The sequence below is a fragment of the Puntigrus tetrazona genome, chromosome 24 (assembly GCF_018831695.1).
Source record: "Puntigrus tetrazona isolate hp1 chromosome 24, ASM1883169v1, whole genome shotgun sequence".
In the NCBI taxonomy this organism is placed as follows: Eukaryota; Metazoa; Chordata; class Actinopteri; order Cypriniformes; family Cyprinidae; genus Puntigrus; species Puntigrus tetrazona.
Window position 1 is genome coordinate 1,687,393 of NC_056722.1, and position 15,681 is coordinate 1,703,073.

Genomic DNA, 15,681 nt, shown 5'->3' on the forward strand with positions numbered 1-15,681 from the left:
AAAAACTTTCAGTTAAAATCTGCCAGTACTCAAACGTGACGACTTGCCCCAGTCTCCCTACATGTATATCAGGTTAGGTCTCAATAGAGAATACTATCATGACTCAGCTTCAGAGAGAACGAGACGAAAATTTCAAAAGCAGTCTCATAAACTCCCATGTATAATTAAATCAGAATGTGGAACGTGAACTTTTATCTCCCAGGGAGAAAAAAAGGAGGAATGAACAAGATTACTCTCAGGACTCTTTCTCGTGGAATATCCCACATATACTAACAACAGATGAAGCTTGAAATGCCTCTCTAGCGTTCTCCACCTAGACAGCAGCGCATGCTTCCTGACAGTTCAGCAATATGACACGAGCTGTTTTTGTTTCGAATCCGAAATCCGAATCTGCTTTGGTGAATCACTACTCATTTGATCCACTCCTGAAGGATTCAGCCATTTGTTCGACTCGGTGATTCAATCTTGAACACTTGCTGCCACCTGCTGGCGCTTTTACGTTTCCCAGGTGTATTTAATTATTTTCCAACATATTTCTGCCTTCAGAATTATGCATTTAAAACAGGAATCTCATAACTCTGTGTATAACATTATGCATTACTCATATTTTAAATACAGTCTGCATGGGATACTTCTGCCTGTATAGTATCGTGAGACAACGATTTTATGGGATCGTGACAACCCTAATGCACGGGGATACCGTAATGATACTGACTGGTTTTCGGACCCCGCCTGTGCAATGTCCAATCGGCATCTTGATAAGCTGCGATTGGTGGATGGATCATCTCGGCAAAGGGGAAGTGCTCACCAACACAGATTTAGACAGATTCGTGAACAATACTTGAAATAAATCTTTTGTGCAGATCTTCGAGTTCAGCGCATGAAAAATAAGTGCATTATAAGGGCGATTATTTTGTATGCAGTTAATCGATAGAACAAGAAAAACAAGACAGCTTCAAGGGAGGTCTATGTATCTCATGGTACTCATACTTTTGAGACGAGAGCGAGCTGAAATTGCTTACCGGCTCGCTGATTAATCCACACCTTTCTGCTAATGCGCCATTACCGTGATCAATTCATTGACAGCAAGAAACAGCAATTGCTTTGTGGAAATTGTTGAAAAGCTCTGGCACACACCCAGCTCCTCAGTGGAAGTCAGAGCAGGTCTCAGCCTCGCTAATAAAAGATGTCAGTTCAGTAAGATGAGAGCGAGTGTGAATTTAATTGGCAATCAGGAATTTATTTTCCCCTCCGCGTCGAGATTTGCACATCATCTGATAATAATGGCAGAAATAGCTTTCAGCAATACTGACCTTTATCTGACCTTTAAAATGATGAAAATATCTCAGGTTCCTCTCACTGTTGGGGCCGTTAACGCACAGATGGAGGTTCACCTACACGAACGGCTGAACGCCAGCAGCTAATATTTCCTGTTTCCTTCGGAGCTCTCTATCTGTCTGTCTGTCGCACTCTCATCCGGGTTCCTTCACACACCTGTACACACATACGTCCTGCTCAACGAGTTCGAATGCCTTTTAAAACAAGCCGTTTCACCTGAAAGCCATCTTGGCCACGTCCAAGACAAACTATGCTAAAATCAACTCTTACATGAAAAGAGAGAGAAAAAAGATATCATGCTTGCTTAGTTTTGACAAAAAAAACCCTGCTTACTTTATTTAGGCTATTCATTTACTGCATCCTTCCATCTATGCATCTATCCATCCATTTAAAAGCTTAGCCAGTCATTTAAAACAAAACAAAACTAAATGTGTTACTCTTTAATTTGCAGTTGTACAATTTATTTAACAAACTAACACTGTTTTTTTTTAAAGGTGTTACTGTATTACTTATCTATGTATATCAAAAGCATATTATTTTTATATTACATAATGATAATAACAGTTAATGCATACTATTTGTTACTGTTTACTTGCAACTCTATCATTCATTCATTACGGTTATGTATTTTTTCTATTTTATGGATTTTTTTTTTTTTTTGTATAGGCCTTTTTGTGACAAATCAACCAAATTCAAACCTTTTCATTTATTTATTTTGTTTTTTTTTCTCAGAGGAAGACAGAATCTTACACGAATGAATATTTACTGAGTAATTCACTATTTGGTAGAGGAGGTTAAAATGACAATTTTATCTTGAGATTTGCAGCCAAATTACAGGGTAAAAATGACACGAAAGATGACAACAGTACTATTTTATTTTTACACAGAGATCGTTGTAGCTCTTGGTGCATTCTGCTTTTTTTTATGCAATCTTCGTTGAATCATATGCCAAAAATGGCCGTTTTTTTAAATAATTGTAAACCACCGTCCCCCCATTCTTAAACTCTATTTTCTATCCACATTTTTAATGACCCACACGTTTTTTTCCCCAGCAAAAATAAATAGTTAAATTTCTCCCATTTTCAGCGGGTCAATTTGCAAACAGCCGAAGCATTTTTCCTTTTCAAAGAGGAAAGAACGAATCAAGCTGAAACTAGAAATGTGGCTTCGTGTCCAATTTTTTGTGTCCATAATACAAAGCATATAAACATAAAATCAATATTGCTAACACAAAGCTAAATTCGAAGTACTATAGGAAACAAAGCAGAACACTGACAAACGCAACAATTCAATCCCTGTCTGCTTCATCAAAAAAATAAAAAAGAGACAATCCAATGTTTTTTTTTGTCCTGAATACAATGCCAAAGATGTTTGAAGCCCATGCTATTCAGAAATATGTCTGTGTGTTTATACTTGTGTATATCCTTGCTGCTTATCGGTACGGAGTGCTGGCTAACATTAATATGTAACATCCTGCAAGGCTCTCTCTCTCTGATGTAGTTGTGCCTCCTAAAGGAGAGTGAGTCGTTTGTTATCGCAGCCCAGCAGAGTGATGCTATCTGCAGCGTTCGACTAGTTTCCATTAGGGAATTACCAGGTCAGGTTGAGGGGGGTTGGAGGGTAGGGGCTGCGGAGCAAACCTGAGGTAATGAAGGAATTCGCCTTCGTTGTTCGGCCAGAGGAGTATATCAGCATTTCTACATTACTCCACGTGCTGGGCCTGCACTACGAGGAGATTAGGAAAGAGACCGGGATCGTACATCAGCCTCCGCGCGCCGCTGACACAACCGAGAGATAGACCCGAGAAGAATCGCGGAAAAGGGCTTTTCAAAACACCAGACACCTCGCATAGAAACCAGACTGTAGTCCCCGTGTTTGCACTGGCACGGATTAAATCCAACTGTATCGGGAGGCAGATCACATGGGCGTCGCTGTCTGCAATCCTATTGGTAGTCCACGGATCACATTGGCGCTAATTTGCATAATACTTTATGGATAACTGGCAACGAGCCTGAATGTTGGAAATGCATAAATTCCGCCTTCTATTTAATTCCGCCGAACTCCAGCGAGCTGTATTTGAATGCAGAAATGCAGGCCGTGTGTAAGACGCAATACTGCAGGTGTCAGATTTTTATGAGAAAACGTATTGAATTCAACCTGAAGTGACACTGTAAGAGGAAAAATGCTGTAAATAGATATTCAATGAGGACCAAAGTCATTATTAAATGTTATTTAACGAGTAAAAACTGTTGCATGGTTTACACAAAAATATGAATCAGCTTAGCTGTTTTCAACACTTAATAATTATAATAATACGAAATGTTTCTTGAGCATCAGTATATTAGAATAATCTGAAGGATCTTGTGATACTGAATACTGGAGTAATGACGATTAAAATTCAGCTTTGCCTTCATATGAATATATTACATTTTAAAATGTATGTATACGGCAAACAGCTGTTTTAAATTTTAATAATATTTTACATTTTTACTGTATTTTTAAACAAGAAAATACACTCCTGGTGAGCATAAGAGATTTCCCAAAACGTACTAGCAATGTTATACAATGTTGGCACCAACTAATAGCTCATTTGTGTTAAGAGCAAAAATTTATAATATTTACAGCGCAAAATAAAAGTTGAAGCTATTTGAGCTAAAAAAAACAGTAAAACAGCTCGCAGATGGATCGTAGATGAGGAAAAATGGCATTTTTATATTCAGTTTAAATAAACATTGCCTTAATATCATCCATCAGGAATTGATACATAAGACTGGCAGCTGGGAATGGGAATGGAAAAATGAGATGGATTGATGATGTCAAGTTATCGCATTTAGATGAAAAGTGTTAAAAAAGCAAACATTCAATTTTGATTTCATGTTGACTTTAACATCTAATGAAACAGCCTCATTTAGCATAAATCCCCAGTTGTAGAGCCGTGCGCGTGTTTACAGCTTGACCTCCAGCAAAATTTTATCTCAGCAGGTCCTCTGTGGCCATTCCTAATGAGGGTCCCCTGGCTACATTTTGCATTATGTATAAAATGTTTCCCAATGCAAAAATAAAACCACGCTTTTTTAAAGCAGGTCATTGGTATAATGAGGATGGAGAGAAGTTTAAGTAATGTGTCAGGCCTCCTGTTTTAATATCGCCGCTCCCAGGAGGTTACAAATATGTGAGTGTTATAGCAGAATTTTATAGTCGTTTGACAATGAAAGCCCACTGGTTATTGATTATGCACACAATGCCGCACATGCTGTAATGGATCGAAGATAGACATGCTGCTTAAACGAGCTCAGAAATCAAACTCGGGGAAACAAATAACTAAACGGTGGCCTTTAAAAGCATTCAATGAAAAGAGAAGTGTGTAATATCTGTGCCAACAAACAAAAAGGCACAAATAATCTTTTTAAAATGATTTCTCTGTTCGCTATTGGTTGGGAAACAGACAGCCCCGCCCCCAGCTCTCACCACTGTTTGAGATGATCGGGAAGCCTTTCCCAAAACTATCTAATTAACTGATTTATTCATTTGTTAATTTCTGTCTTTCCCAATGGATGAATGGATAGATGGAAGGACAATGGGTAAATAAATTAATAAATGTGGTATTTTAAAAACAAGATTATTTATTATGACTTCGGAATGAATGAAAAAATTAATTAATAATAAATAAAAAATATTGTTTTTTTTATTGATTCATGAGTCAAAGACAAAAAAAGGTTAAGCATAAAAACAATAAGTGTAATGCTGCTTTGAATTGTTTTTCCCATCATTTTTTCATTTTTTCATGTTTTCTGTTTAATGTAATGGCAATTTTGTTTTTGTTTTCCTGAGCAAAAAAATCATAAAATCATACATTTTGCCCTGATTTACAGAAGACACATGCTAAAATGTCATTCAGCGTAACAATTTTGTCAGGCATATTTACAGTACAAAAAATGATCACATATTAAAAGACTATTGTTTTTGTGATTGTTTTAATAATTTAAACACAATTAAATTTAAAATATTTCCTTATTATGTTAGAATAAGCATGCTGTTTGACTTTTTACATACAGTTTGTGCAATTATTAACATTATTTTTAACCACATTTTGACATTTTATTCTACAAAAACTTATTTGAAACTTTAAAAATTAAACACTTTACTTACATTTAATGTTTCTGTGGACAGAAAATCACTTTTGTAGATTTCATTTGATGCAGACATCTTTAATGCTCATTCATTCATTCGGTTTGTCAGAATTAATTTTTTTTTTTTACATTAACTAATTCATTCATTCATTCATTCATTCATTCATTCATTCATCACTCACTTACTTTAATCAATCAATCAATCAATCAATCAATCAATCAATCAATCAATCAATCAATCAATCAATCAACTCTACAAAAAACCCCAAAAAACATTAAGCTTGGACAGAATAGCATCAAAAATGGTACACTTTCTCTTAAAAAAAAATTCATTTCAGTTTGATTTGCCATTTTCTTATAAATAAATGTTTTTTCTTTCAAAACAGCAAGATCGAATAAACTTATTTATCTTAGCCTTTTCACAACAAACAAAAAAAACCCACCAGCCAAACAGCCAAACAACCAAATCTGATTTTTCAGATTTAAAAGCACCGCAAGGCCACACTGCTTACACTTTCCAGGAAAATCAAGCTCCACACGCTTCGTGTCTACAGTAGCTGTCTCAGCACATTAAGCTTGGTACGGATATGTGTTTTAGCTTCAAAAAAATTACACACTTCATCTTTAGGTCTCTTGTTCCACTGCCATTTTCTCAAGTATCTTTACAGTAAAACCCGAAATAAAGGCAATGTCACTTTTACGCCACCGCAACGACACGTAGCGCAGCGCTCGTCTCTCCCACCGACTGTCAAAACACCGAAAAACACTTTGCATGTCCAAGAATCACAAAGCCAAATCAAACGCGCTCTGGATCCGCCTCAGGCAAAGCGGGCCCCTGTGAACGTCTGTCAGTCCGGCAGAGCCGAGCAAAAAGAGACGCTTTTGTCGAGGACAGCTTCAGCAAAGCAGAAAGGAACTCACCCAGAGGCTGTCCTGCGATGATCCTGGCGTTCTCGCCCGCCACGGCCGCCCGTGCGTTCCTTTCGCTCATGTACTGGACGAAGGCGTAACCCTTGTGCACCGAACAGCCCACGATCTTGCCGTACTTGGCGAAGATGACCTCGATGTCGGCCTTCTTCACGATGGCGGTGTTGAGGTTGCCGATAAAGACCCGTGAGTTGAGGGAGCGCGGGTCGTTCTTGTTAGTGACATTGCTGGTCTGACTCTTCCCAGTCATTCTTCTCCTGTAAAGCAGAGACACGATGGGAACGGCATCAACCACATCTGATGTAGGGAATGTGTCTGTGTGTAGAATTTAAAGACCGTTTCTTCGTATTAATGTTGAAATGTTTAAAGGGCTCATAAGATGCCCGTTTGTTGATGTGATTCTTTAGGGTTCTTTAGGAATAGTTTACCCAAAAATGAAAATTTACTCACCTTCAAGTAAGTTTTAAACTGTATGAGTTTCTTAGTTCTGCCCGACACTGCCGTTTGAATTCCTTCCATAGTAGGAAAAAATACTATGAGAGTCAATGGTGACTAAATTTTTTCACATTTTTTTCTTTTGTGTTCGGCAGATCAAAGAAATTCACACAGTTTGGAACTACTTGAAGTAAATGATGAAAGAATTTTCATTTTTGCAAGAACTATTCCTTTAATATTTCTCATTGATGCACAAAACACACGTTTTTTTTTGTCATTCTCCTTTAAATGTTAATGAGCCATGCTGACCCCGCCCCTCTCTTCCGAGCTGCTTTCTGAGGACTGTTTACTAATTAGCACATTATCGGAAAAGGTTATTTGTGAAGATTCATTATAAAACCTTGTACTCACTTCTTCTTCTTCTGTATGATCACAGATGATCTGCGCTAACATAAATGCGTTTAGATAAGTTAGATCGAGGGCCTAAAGTAACGTTGATCTTCTGCATCTAGATGTCGGAAGTAAATAACTACTGCTATGTTGATTGTTACATCTAACAGCAAAACACTTCAATGGTTTAGGAGTCATTTTCATCTACAGACTATCTTGGGAGGGGCCTGTCTGTATGATATCAGATATTTTGATATTACTGAGATTGATTTATCAGTGATGTTATTGCAAAGATTTTTGTGTTTGTATCCTTAATATGTCTCCATATGTCTCCATATGTCTCTTATTTTTCAGCCACTTTTCTCCAGCGACCTCTGATATACACTAGAAACCACTTCATGTTTCAATCACATTCAGATTATAGTCCAAAACCAAGTACTGCTCAACATTTTATCCTTGTTGTCCTTGTTTCACTAAAAAAATCTTTGGCCATATTTTTAAGAAAGTTGAAGGCCAACAAAGGACTCTGAGGAACATCTCCCACTCGATGTCGTTTGCAGATCATGTATGATGGAAAAAGCTATATAGAATGTGATCTGGTATAATAAATACAATAAACATTCCTAAACTGTTCAAAAGTACAATTTAAATACCTATATTCATAATATTGCTTTTTCCAGTGGAAAATAATCTGAATTAGGAGAGAAAGATACACAGATCAAGTGCAAGTGCACAGTTTTAAAGGCAAAAACACAAAATATGTCAGTTTTTTCCACCAGAGGAAGCACTATAATGGATTATGGACTATGATTGACAAGAATCAACGGTCTAAAGTTTAAAAAATGTCTTAATGATAGATTCGCTTCTTATAAACATGCATCTTTTCACTTCACAAGACATTAACTGATGTACTAGAGCGTTGTGGATTACTTGTAGATTATTGTGATGTTTTTATCAGCTGTTTGGTCTCTCATCCTGACGGCACCCATTCACTCCAGAGGATCCATTGATGAGCAGTTAATGCAACGCTGCATTCTCCATATCTGTTCTGATAAAACTCATCTACCTCTCGGATGACCTGAGGCTGAGTTTACATTTTCGGGTTTTCAGGTAAGCTATTCACGTAACATTACATTGATCTTCCAAAAAAAGCGGAACAAACTTTCCCCCAAACGCTCTGAAAGCACTCGCAGTGCATTCAACGTCCCTGACTCAACCTTCACATTTTACCATCATAAAGATTTTGGGATAAGACACTGTATTGTTTCCTTATCGCGATAAAAGAGCAGCTATTGGAGCGATAACAATAATTAAACTGCTGTTTTATGGTATATAGCCTTCGGACTCGTTCCTGCCGATTCTCTGAAAAGATTGTGTGAGCGACGGCACCCGAGTTCTTAACATCGGCGCCGAATATGTGAGGATATGAGTGCGCATGCGAAAGATGCGCGTGTTTACTCGCGCCCGCGTCTGTAAACGCGCGAGAATATGAGCAATCTCTGCGAGCGCGCTGGAGTGAAGGCGAGGAAGCGAGCGGCGCGCGGCTGAGAGAGAGAGTAAATGAAGGCCTCAGGTTTATGCAGTCTCCGTATTACTCAGTGAACACACAGTCAGTCAGTCTTCACATCAGAGAACAGCAGCGAGATCCTCCCATTGGGTGTCATCCAACTCCCCTTCCCGCGCACACACACACATTCAGAGACAGTGACTGCTATTGTCTGAGACAGAGATGCATTATGTTCTGTCTCTCACGCTGTCAACGACCTACTCTCACAAGACAGCAAGAATGAACACGCAGCTCCGCGGAGACACTAGCGAGACGGTGTGTCTGAATCAAACGTGCTGACCGAATACGACGCATCGAGTTGCACAGATATATCCTCGGTATTTGTTGAGGCGCAGGAGCGTTGGGTTTCACGCTGACAGTGATTTTAATCGCTGGGGGTCGGCGGGTCACCGTAGACACGAATGTTTGTGGGTGCCATGATGCTGCTGGAGGCCGGAGCTTTCACAAATCTGATTCACTGTTTGTGCATTATGAAGCTATTCATCGTTAGATTATTTTGCAATAAATAACCCGTTTCTGCTTCTGAATAATATAAAATATGTAAAAAAAAAATTCCCCCAATTTTTTTGGAGTTGTACAGTCAGAAATGCAAGCTATAGACTTGCAATTTTCTTAAGTGCGAGATATACGTTTAAACTTTTATTACAATTACAAATGTATATCTCACGATTCCGGCTTTTTCTCGGACTTGCAAATTGTGACTTGTGTAACTCAGAATTGTGAGTTTACATCTTGCAAATATTTTTGTTTGTGTTTTTTCAGCATCAGCGTTACTTTAGTATTATTTATATATGATTATAGGATTTATTAATATTTAAAATTTGCTCTTATTATTTTTGTTATTTAAATTTTTGTCATCATGTTTATTAGTTTTTGCTTTCTGTTTTGTCTTCATTTATTTTTATTTTTGTTTTACTAATTTTAATACTTACACTTTTTTTAGTTGGTTGCCAAAACTACATCTCTGATGTCCCTGCCGTATTTGTTTATATTATTTCCTTTTTTTTATTAATTCTTGCTCTGTAACATTTCCATTCAGTCTTAATTTATTCGTATTTCAATTATAATCTCATCAGTTAGTTTCAGTGCCGAAAAAGCCATAAATTGATTTTTATTTTCATTTAATATTGGTTTAATATTTATTTTAGCTTCATTTGAATTAATAAAAACGATTTTTAACTACTTCTGTTGAGGGTTTGTCTAATAACCATTATAAAAGTAAATGCAGTAACCAAGAAGTCAGCTCAACACTCACTTCTCTGCTTTCTTGTTCGGTGTGAAAGAAGGAAAACTCCCAAAAATCGTGTCACAGCGACATTTGTATCTGATCACCAAACGACACTAGTATTTTGTGTCGACGTCTTCAAAACGCCAGTTAGAATTTAAAGCCGTCTAATGTCACTGAGAAATGAAGATTAGATTTATTTATCTTGGGGACCAAACGCTTGAATAATGGATCCAATACTCTGTAAATAGGATTAGTTGCCAAGGTTACCTGCAATCTGGGAGCATTGCTGGCTGAAGGCTCACACATTCAAACGCTGCTCTCGTGTGTGCAGTCATTCATGGAGACAGAAATTGGAATAGTGAAATATGCCCTCTTGTAATTTCCCAAGCCACAATGTGACCACGGGATCGTGCTGCAAAAAAACAGCAAAAAAAACTCTTTCATGCTGGACAGGGATCATTTCGGTGAACAGACCCCGAGCTGCCTGCACTTTCCTCGTTTTCTAGCACTCTCTTCAACTTCCTCTCTTTCGCTCACTGGAAAAAAAATGGAACTGCGCATTTTCCGGATTTACGAAACCTTTTGAGAATACCAAAAATTGCTGTTTTCTTTAAACTGCATAAAAGCCCCTGTCAGACGAACAAAAACGTTGCCCCGAATAGTCAAAAATAGTCGAATTGTTCAGGCTTTGTGAGTTCCCAGCATGCACTGCAGCACGAATAAATTACTCAGCAGCCGTTCTAGGATTATCGTGTCGCTGTTGGATATCAGTACAACGAAGACAACGTTGTCTACTTATTAGAGCAACTCATCTGTTAATGTCACGTGTTTAAAATAAAAACAAACATCTTCCAAGAAACGGAAAAAAGCATATGTCAACATTCAAGATAATAAAGTGTGGGTTTTTTTCAGGGCTGCTGTGCAGCGAGTTGCCTTGAAATCTTAAGTTTAAAGCCAACTTTTCTTATTTTACAGTCCTTCTGCCCACAAAGAACTATTCATTTGTTTTTCTTTGAACTCTTAGTTGCTTCGCCTACGCAGAAATAAGATTAAGTGCACTTTTATCTATAGTATAACTCAACTTTAGGGTCTCGACCTTGGAGCTTAACCTTAAGGATCTCTCACCAAAACACCAATTACTGCACATCTTTTGTTTCTATCATGCTTAATGTGAAAAATATGTTTTCAGAACAGATCTCAATAATGTGCAAAGGACATGCAGACACTAAAAAGATCTGCAAAAACGGTAGCATAATATTGTGAAATATTTTATTTTTATCTTTATTATCTTAATAAATAATATTTTATTTTTATCTTTATTATCTTTATTTTTTTATAGAATTTCTGATTATTATGCATATTGAAAACAGCTGTGCTGCTTAATATTTTTGTGGATTCCTTGATGAACAGAAAAAAAAACCCACACACAACTAACAACAGTAATTCAAAAAAGAACAACAAAAAAGTCAATTATTTAAAATCTCACACTTTAGAACATTGGTTTAACGTATTTCTATTGCATAGAATATATACCTTAAATTAAAGAGCAGATACACACCATAGAGTTATTAATGCCATAATTGGCTCATTTGTGTCTATCATTACATCAGTGCTTGGAGCAAAACATCTCTTTTATACATAGAGTAAAAATGCACGTTGACAGACTCACGCGTGTTGAAGTTTTTTTCTTGGTTTATTTATTTTTTTAAATTGACGGTTATAAATAATATTGAGGTCAATAATGATGATAATAATAATTTATATAAAAATATATTTAATTATAATTATTATTTAATTTATTTATTTTTTATTTAATTAATTATTAATAAATAATATTTTGATCAAACAAGTAAGTAAATATACATTGGAGCCAATGCATTTTATAATTTACATATAAAATCACTTTTTTTATGCAATCACATTTTGTTTCTATCATGACAAATGAGGGGATGTTTTTCATAAAATAACTAATACAATATTCACGTAGAATTAAGCCATATTTTTTCTTCGCTGCTCCACGAAGGACAGACTCACGCGTGTTCGGATTGACACGAGGTCGAAGAAACAACGACAGGAATTTTATTCTGGCCTGAGCTATTCCTCGAGGTCTCCTGCTGCTCTTTGAAACCTTTGGGCAGTAACATTCTCCTCTGGGTACGCAGCTCTTGGGGGTTTCACGGGCGATAAATCGCGTCCGAATCCAAAAAAGCATTTTGACAGAGAACAAGCGCTGTAATAAACAATAGCAAATATACAACCTCTGTACCGCCTGTCCCCTTAAGAACATTCCCGTGACTGATGTCCGAGCCCAATTACAGTGCCGCGAGGTTAGCGCTTTTACACCACCTCCATCTTTCAGAAGGACAGAGGCCTTCTCTCCCTCCTCCTCCTCCTCCTCAAATCAGCAGCCTGTTATTTAGAGCCTCTGCACTGGCACCCGTATTGATGATACTGGACAGGGAGGCGAGAACATTCGCAAATCAGCAAAGATGTGTTAAATTGCCCCTCTTATCGGATAAATCTCTTGCGCGGAGCGTTTGTAGAAGATCGTCGTGCATCTGCCAGCTGATCTCTCGCTGGCCCATGTTTTACGGCAGCTGGTCGCGGGATTCTCAATTGTCCGCGCGTTCGTTCTCGTTTCATGCCGGATCTGATCACACATCTGCAAAAAACCAGCGGAGGCTAAAAGGTGAATTACTTTATTCACTAACCACCCCGCAATCCGGTGGAGCCGGTCGCCATCTGCGCTGATGTGATGCTGGGCTGGAAATAAAGGCCTGGGTTTTACCACCGAGGTGCCGTTGGCTTTAGGTAGGAATAAATATCGAATAAATGAACTTTCTGTGTTATTTATTGAAATGCTTTTGAATGTTTTAAGCTTCACGTAGCACGTGCTGAAAAATACATCTGAATATTTTGTCAAAGATGCTCCTCTTCACGCAGTAAAAATTGATAATCATGCGTTAATAAATGAACAAATAAATAACATTTTTAAAAATAAATAAATCTTTACAGATGGTGTGTGGTTTAAATAATTTTAAGTATTTAAAATAATTAATATGTTGCTTGTACAATATGTAAAGTAGTAATAATAATAATAGTTTACTATTTTTATATATATATATATTTTTCTTTAAATAAAACAGCGCAAGTGATTCAACAAATAATACTTTTTAAAAATAATGTATTGTAGGGATAACATTCAAAAGAAGAACAACAACTATTATTAATAATAATTATACAAATTATTATTATTATTACTATTGTTGTTGCTGCTGCTGTTTTAATTTGATTATTATTTTATTTAATAAATAAAAACAACAAAAATAATTTTAAATGCTTATAATAGCAATTAGATTTATGTTATTTCATTTTAATTTATAAATTAATAGATTTTTTTAATTATGAAAAAATATTCATATTGTCTTTAAATAAATAAACTCATAGAAATTTTTTTTAGAGTCAGTGCAAGGGTTTGATTTTTTTAATAGTGTACTAATTTTTAAAGGTTTTTATAAAACCAACAAATATTTTTTTTTTTGATATTATTATTGTTATTATTATTAATAATAAAATAAGTATTATTAATAATAAAACACGTAAGAGATATTTGTTTGTTTGTATGAAAAAGTATATCTTCTAATATATCTGGTTAGGATTTAAACATAAGCTCCCTTGAATCCTGCCCAGAAAACACTATCTTTCAAAAAAGCACTCCTAAAAACATTTTCCTCCCCTTATCTCGCCAAGGGCGCCAAGTGAGCCAGAACTGCCACTGCTGCCCCCTCAAAAAAGATAGGTGTGTGTGTGTGTGTGTGTGTGTGTGTGTGCGTGTGTGTTACTACATAAACCACTGCACGCTGCAGGAGCCCTTTACGGTACAGTAGAGTCCCAGTAACATCACGTCTAGATCTGAGCGCAGGCAGCTTATGAACCACAAAAGACAAGGATTTAAGTTTAAAAACCTCCACGCTCCGTGAGCTCATTAAGAGTCTCAGAATCCCCTCCAATTGACATCCTGTGTGATTTCCAACTCAGTGAACGTGTGTGTGGCTCTGCCGAGACCCCGCCGTGCAACGCTAGAGCACTGAGGCAGCAATCAGCCTGAAAAGCCCCTCAATCACACGCAGAGAAGACAGGAGAGAGACTGCTACACCTCGTGTGATGGTCCACCACAGCGCCTGCTCAGCAAGCGCTGCCACGGGGTTAAACACCCAAACACCCCGGGTGCTTCCTCAGACTTCCTGGGTTTTGAGTCACGATCACGCTCTGGCAGGAATACCCACAATGCCGCTGGGCAGAGAGAGACGTGCGTGTGTGCGAGAATCAGGCATCGCCCTGTAAAGGAAACACGCCGTCTTCATATCACAGCATAACAAAGACTTCATGAATATTAATTAGGTTATGCTCAAACATTTTAATATGCTGTTTTACTGTTTTTATATCTATGTGATGCACTGAAAGCTGGTTAGGAGGTTTGAACTGTATGCTTATACAGTTATATTATATAGATTCTAATGTTAGGTTACCAAATCATGTGATGTTATGATTTTATTCAGCTTTTTTGAACCTAATAATAATATAACCCAAATGAATACACACATATGCATATATATATATATATATGCAATACTTATATATAACATCAGTTATGTGAATATGAATATATACATGAAAATACATGAACATATTTAAAAAATAAATTCTATATGTGTATATTGATATATATATAATAAATACACACAGTATAAACACATTAATTATGCAAACAAAACCTTTTATTTTGGATGTCTAAATCACTAATATATAAACAAAAATATTTCATAATATATTATTATTGAGTAAATATTAAATAATTCATCAGGTGGTTATATAATAATAAAATATATTCTAAATATGTGATTAAAAACATTTTGATGTAAATTAAAATATGCTTATATATATATATATATATATATATATATATATATATATATATATATATATATATAATCATATAATAAAATATTAAATAATTAATCGGGTGGTAATAATAAAATATTAAATATCAAGCGAAAGGAGGGTCTTTAACACCCCCTAAATAAAGTTTTTGTGCTGGTCAAAATAGCATCTGTGGATTGCAGCGGAATGAACAGTGAGCTGTGGGAAGGCAACACAGAAGTGGAGAGCTGTCTGCGCCAGAAAACATTGCCACTGTCGCTTTCCTTCACTGCTGACAGCCACTCAGCAAGATGCCAGTGTGTTACATACATCCCTGTCGCAAGCTGTTTCACAAAGTGCCGGAACAATATCGCCGACACAAGCTCTCACCATCCCCGGCACAAATGACGTCAGATTTAACATCACGAAATGAATAATTCCAGCTCAAAAATCCGACCGAGGCCATCTGAAGCTACACCGCTGACGAAATGCACCGTGGCTAACGGCTGAGTTTTATATCCAGTACGGTTTGCCAAATAAAGAATCCCCATTAGTACTTGGGAAACTTAGTAAACTTATAATTGCTATCGTGAATCACGCTGCTGCTTTCCTCACGATTTTCACCTTGCGAGCAACAAAGCGGGCAAGAAAAAGCCCGTAGACTTACACCGAAGCAGGGACCCGAGCCATATTTCCAGACAGAGACTCGAGGGCCAGCGCTTCTGCGTTAGGCCAATGAGCAGCCA

At 36.9% G+C, this 15,681-nt stretch overlaps 1 protein-coding gene across 3 annotated transcripts in view; it reads right to left on the reverse strand.

Moving 5' to 3' along the window:
• The window catches only part of LOC122329990 (RNA-binding Raly-like protein), a 120,062-nt gene that overhangs the window by 47,611 nt on the left and 56,770 nt on the right, over positions 1-15,681 (reverse strand). For all 3 annotated transcript variants that reach the window (XM_043226749.1, XM_043226748.1, XM_043226747.1), the window contains exon 2: positions 6,390-6,652. In XM_043226749.1, the coding sequence (XP_043082684.1) occupies positions 6,390-6,645 (256 nt within the window). In that variant the 5' untranslated portion in view covers positions 6,646-6,652. The remainder of the gene's footprint in view (positions 1-6,389; positions 6,653-15,681) is intronic.